The 6,000-nt window shown below is 32.3% G+C and overlaps 1 protein-coding gene across 1 annotated transcript; it reads left to right on the top strand.

Moving 5' to 3' along the window:
* The first annotated feature begins 372 nt into the window (after window positions 1–372).
* On the top strand, window positions 373–4,574 carry LOC143624978 (hydroxyproline O-arabinosyltransferase 1-like). Its single transcript, XM_077095461.1, has 8 exons — window positions 373–847; window positions 1,833–1,900; window positions 2,389–2,590; window positions 3,148–3,245; window positions 3,334–3,403; window positions 3,488–3,559; window positions 4,285–4,398; window positions 4,470–4,574. The coding sequence occupies exons 1-8, from the start codon at window positions 446–448 to the stop codon at window positions 4,527–4,529; spliced, it is 1,086 nt and encodes a 361-aa protein (XP_076951576.1). The 5' UTR covers window positions 373–445; the 3' UTR covers window positions 4,530–4,574.
* The last annotated feature ends 1,426 nt before the right edge of the window (window positions 4,575–6,000 follow it).

Here is a 6,000-nt window from a genome sequence, read left to right as displayed (position 1 = left end):
ACGTAGTTTTGATGAGTTTTCCGTCTAATCTTACACGCCTTACAGCATCGTATATATTCACTTTTTACTTTTTTTCAATACCATAGGTATGAGGATCACTTTTCTTAACATATATTTTCTACCTGATAAGTCTACACTTAACACATTAATTTTTTAAAAATTACAAAATAATCCATAAAAAAAAAAAGTCTGAAGCTAAAAGATATATTACATTAGACGACATATCACACGACCCTAGATTTTATAACTCAAAAATAGCTAGTCAAAGCTTAAACAAGAATCTTACCTATAGTTTGGTCGGACAACCAGTTTTATATTCTTCAACTACTCTCGCACACCATGGATTACCAATATATATACATACATATACGACTTTTGTTGTTCTTCATCTTCAACTCCCCGATAACCCTAATCCCCAAATGTAAAAACCCTTCCATTTTGCAACATGGGTTGTGGCAATTTCTTCTTCACATTAATCATAACATTCTCAGTCGCTCTGATCACATACAATATTATCATCTCCGCCAATGCTCCACTCAAGCAAGAACTCCCGGGATCATCTGGGGTCCTATCTTTTGACCCCATTATTAAGATGCCTGGTGACAGGAAGTCAACCTTGACCAGCAAGAAGAGGCTGTTTCATACTGCGGTTACTGCGTCTGATTCGGTTTATAATACGTGGCAGACGAGGGTGATGTATTATTGGTTCAAGGAGATGAAGAAGAGAGGTGGGGTTGAGTGTGAGATGGGTGGGTTTACTAGGATCTTGCATTCGGGTAAACCCGATAAGTTTATGGATGAGATCCCGACTTTCGTGGCGCAGCCGTTGCCCGCGGGCACAGATCGGGTATGGTTTTTGGAATTGTTTTGGTTTTGTTTATAATTGTTGTTTGGGTTTAGTTTTGACTTTTGATGTTATTTAGGAAGATTTTGATATTTGAAATTGGTAAGAATGTTAGGATTAGGGGAAATTTGATGTGTGAGTTGAATACATGATGTTTGATATATTGCAAGAAAGAGTTTTTGGTTATTGTCATTTTGGATGATAAAGGTATTAGAGTCCAATTTTGACTTTTGATGTTATTTAGGCAAGTTTTGACCTTTAAAAATGACAAGAATGTTAGGTTAAGGGGAAAAATGATGTTTGATTTGAATAGGTGATGTAAGATATGTTGCAAGAGATAGTTTTTGGATGTAAAAACTAAATGTGTTAATGCCGTTTCCGATGATAAAGGTATTATAGAGTCTGATTTTGACTTTTAATGCCATTTTGGTGGAATTTGACCTTAAAATTGACAAGAGTGTTCGATTAAGGGGAAAAAATGATGTGTGATTGGAATAGATGATGTAAATGTATTTCTAGAAAGAGTTTTTGGATGTAAACACTAAGCGTGTTATTGTTATTTCAGATCATAAAGGTACTATAGAGTCTAATTTTGACTTTTAGCGTCATGTAGGCAAAACATGACTTTTTAAAATTGACAACAATGCTATGTTTAGGGGAAATATTGATTTGTGAGTTGAACAGAGGATGTAAAATATATTGCAAGAAAGTGTTTTTGGGTGTAAAAACTTTTGCTTTGTTACCACTTTGGATTATAAAGGTATCATAGTGCTGACTTTCAAAGTCAAAATATCGTTTAGAGGAATTGTGTGTATGATAGTGTTTAGATAGATGGAGATCCACAATTCTAATTTCAAAATGCAAATGTTTTGATTTTATTGGACTAACTGACTTATTTAATGAACCAAATTCGTTGAGTATAGAAATTTTGATGATTATTTTCATTAATATATTTAATTTTCAACTATTATTTTCTTGTATTTTTCAGGGTTACATAGTCCTAAATAGACCATGGGCATTTGTGCAATGGCTTCAAAAAGCAGACATTAAAGAAGAGTATGTACAAACATTAATAGATTCATTTTTTCATTCATATATATAGGATGAGTATCATTACAGAACTCTTAAATTATTTAAGAAATTGAAGGAACTCTTAATAACTAACGTTTTTTATAAAAATTTTTGAATGTTAATGTTATTTGATTTTAGTTTTATCACTTTTTATATCTATATTTACGATTACAATTATGAAAATTAGTTTTTACACATATCTAAATTTTTATTTACATATATGTAAATCTGTTTTTACATAAATTTTACACATATGTAAACTTGTGATTTATATATGTAATTAAATTTTTTTATATAAAATATGATAAAACTAGTCTCAAACAATGTTAATATATGAAAAGAATTAAAAAAATGTTTGGTTGTTATGGGTTCCTATAAGTTCTTAACTTTTTTGGAGTCATGAAATGATACTAACCCTATATATATATATATATTTATAATTTATAAATGCCTTGTTCTTATTTTGTATGCAGCTATATATTAATGTCCGAGCCTGATCATATTATTGTAAAACCGATACCAAATTTGTCCCGAGATGGCCTTGGAGCCGCATTCCCGTTCTTTTACATCGAACCTAAAAAATATGAGAAGGTTCTTAGAAAGTATTTCCGAGAAAGTAAGGGCCCGATTACCAATATTGACCCTATTGGAAATTCACCCGTTATTGTTGGGAAGGTAAATATAATTATGCACATAAAAATTCAGGGGTGCTAAGCGGGTCGTGTTTGCGGGTTCAACCTGAACACAACTCGAATCCAAAACTCATGTTAGACGCACGAACCCTAACACGAAATACATATTCGCCAGTTGACATGACTAGTTTGAACCAAAAGTTTCTTATTTTTACACATATTGATACTTTAAATTTACGTTTTTATAACAAAAAATACAAATTTATATAAAACAATTACATCTTTATTATAAAATCTATGCCAATTTAACTTTTAGTTTTAAATTTGACACAAGATAACTTTAAAACATATTTAAAAAATAAATAATAAATATAATGGTTAAACGGGTCACCCCGTGAACCTGCCGGGTTGACAGGAATAAGACCCGCTTAGCTAAGCGGTTCGACCTGAAACTGTCCAGTACCTTTTTGTAGCGAACCCAAGTTTGCAAATTTTGTATTAGGTTCGTGTTGTGTCGGAAATTCACTCCCTTACATGAAAACAATACTCACATTTTGGGTTCTTTTAAAATTTTATGATCTTTTATATTTCTGGATTTAGGAATCGCTTAAAAAAATAGCCCCCACATGGATGAACGTGTCATTGGCAATGAAAAAAGACCCTGAAACTGATAAGGCTTTCGGTTGGGTCCTTGAGATGTAAGAATTTAGACTTTTTTTAAATGGATGTTTAATTACTTAACTTTTTAAGAAAATACAAGTTATTGAGTTCATACTTCATATGCAGGTATGCTTATGCTGTTTCATCGGCATTGCATGATGTTGGTAACATTTTACGCAAGGATTTCATGCTTCAGGTTTTATTCTTTTTGGGTTTTTATTTCCGAACAAAATGTAATAATATTTACTAATATAATAACATTTTTTGTTATAATTAATAGCCTCCATGGGACACAGAAATTGGCAACAAGTACATAATTCACTACACATATGGATGTGACTATGATATGCAGGTACCATACTTCTGCAACCAACTTCTCTTCATATATTAAAAGTTAAAAAAAAGTTTATATCCCAACCGGAAAAGATTTAATATTACAGAAACTAGATTATTATAATAATGATTAATTTTTTTCCAATTAAATATAGCGTTAAAACGATTATTTGTATTTTAAATATTTTGGGTGATAGGCCTGTAAACGAACCCAATATTCAGGGAACTTTGCAGCAAGGAGTTTATTTACATTGGTTTATTTAATAAATGAACGAACATGAACAAAGACTTTTGTTCATTTAATTAAGTGAACGAATATGAACACATGTTTCGTTCGTTCATTTCCATTTGTGAATGCTCGTTAATATCCGCTCGTTTATGTTCATTTAAATATAAATAGATAATTTTTATTTATGTTAGGTTTTTTGTATCTTTAATTTGAACTTTGAATTACAAGTCGATATATGTCTGTTCATGTATGTTTGTCTGTTAACTTTTGTTTGTATTTTTGAACGAACATGAATTAACATGAAATGTTCATTTTCTTATCAAACGGACATGAACAACAAATTCGTTCGATTAGAGTTAAAAGAACGAACATGAACATGCCATGTTTGTGTTCAATCGGTTTGTATACATTCCTGATGGGAGATATTCGACCTGTTTAGGATAAAATATAACCAAAACGCCATTTCATAAAACAAATATTACAAAAAATCTGTTATTGCGTTGAACTATTTACAGGGAAAGTTAACGTATGGGACAATTGGCGAGTGGAGATTTGACAAAAGATCGTTTGATAACGTCTACCCGCCTAAAAACCTTCCACTTCCTCCACCTGGTGTCCCTGAAAGTGTGGTAAGCTTTTGTTCTATCACTTGCACCATTGTTTGACTTTTAAGGTCAAACTAATTTACAAAATTTGGCAGGTGACACTTGTGAAAATGGTGAATGAAGCCTCAGAGAACATCCCAAACTGGGGACCTTAAACCTTGTGATCATGCATAAGAAGTCTGCCAATTTTCAAAATATTTTGAAGGGAGTCCCCAAAAAAATATTTGTATTTCATATGTCTCGATACAGTTGCGATCGGTTAAAGAGTTTGACATTGTAACTATTTTCAGGTCTAGCATATGAACACTCTTATATGAAAAGCTTATTTTAAGTCATTACCTTGAAGGTATTACAGTTTAAGAGGGTGGTTGGATTAGAGATTCAAGCTATAATGAAAATTACATTTTCTTGGTTTTAATGTTCTGATAAATGATGTTATTCACGGTATTTGGTTGTACGCGCTAACATTTTGTGCACCACCGTAACTTGCTTCACCGCACCCCATCAGTGCCCTCTCTGCTACCGTTTTTGCCAGTCCAAAATCTAATCTTTGGCTTATCTTTGCGTCTGCTATGCAGATTAAAAGGGGTTCAAGTTGGCTCGGCTTTGCTAGCAACTTGAGATTTTAATTTCTTCGGTACTTGCATGCGTGGGGTGGTGTTCCTCCATCCTGACCCAAATCCAATCTTCATCCCGGTCATCCTTCCCGTTGGAAAATTTTCTTCTTTGTTCGGCATGACATCAGGCGTGTATTCCCCTTTATGGCTTCATTTTTCTTGGTACCACAGGAGGCGGGGCGGTGTTTCCGCCACCCTAAAGGTGATCGGGGTACATCTCACCTATCATTTTTATTTATACAGCTCTATTCTTCTTAACAAGGGTCACATTATGTTTTTCATCCCAACTCAACTCCATTGAAATGAATGTACCTTTTATCACATCCAACCCAAACTATTTTTCAATTATTCAATTCAAATAAATATTATTAATTACTTATAATAGTAATAATAAAATATGATAATAACGAAATATAATAATGATAACTATTATTTGTATGTAAAAGCATTATTATAAAACCAACTAAATATTTTAATTACTGTTATTATTATGAGATTATTATTATTAATATTATTATTATTATAAAATTCATACATAATAAATAATTGGTTGCGTCATGTGTCACAATTCTATGAGCCCAAGATTCTTTTTGCCGCTTCTATTATTTAATCAATGTAGCAGACTCTTCGATTTAATCAACTAAGACTATCTCTAATGACATGGACGAGAGAGAGATGAGGGAGAGTGGAAGATAAGAGCTTAAAAAAGGAAAAGAAAAGGGTGTTTTGTGAAGGGAAATGTGTAAAATTCAAATCATGCTTCTAGTTCAAGTTCTAAAAGTGATTACAAGCAAGTATTTATGGACAAACAAGACTTATGCGTTAATTATAACTAAACATATCTGCTACTTATGCGCTAACTAAGCATATCCGCTATGCTAAATATATAAGCTAGTACATACACGCTATCATATATCAGCAAGATGGGGGACTTATATGTTAGATGCTTGTTGCAAGAGAATGAGGAAAAGTGTTGGCAAATAAGGTGTCATATGACACCTCATTTGAC

The sequence above is a fragment of the Bidens hawaiensis genome, unplaced genomic scaffold, assembly GCF_021521415.1.
Source record: "Bidens hawaiensis isolate Kalapana, Puna unplaced genomic scaffold, B.hawaiensis_p1.1 tig00004003_1, whole genome shotgun sequence".
Taxonomy (NCBI): domain Eukaryota; kingdom Viridiplantae; phylum Streptophyta; class Magnoliopsida; order Asterales; family Asteraceae; genus Bidens; species Bidens hawaiensis.
Note: the sequence above shows the minus strand (reverse complement) of the source record. Positions and strands in the feature narration are given on the sequence as shown.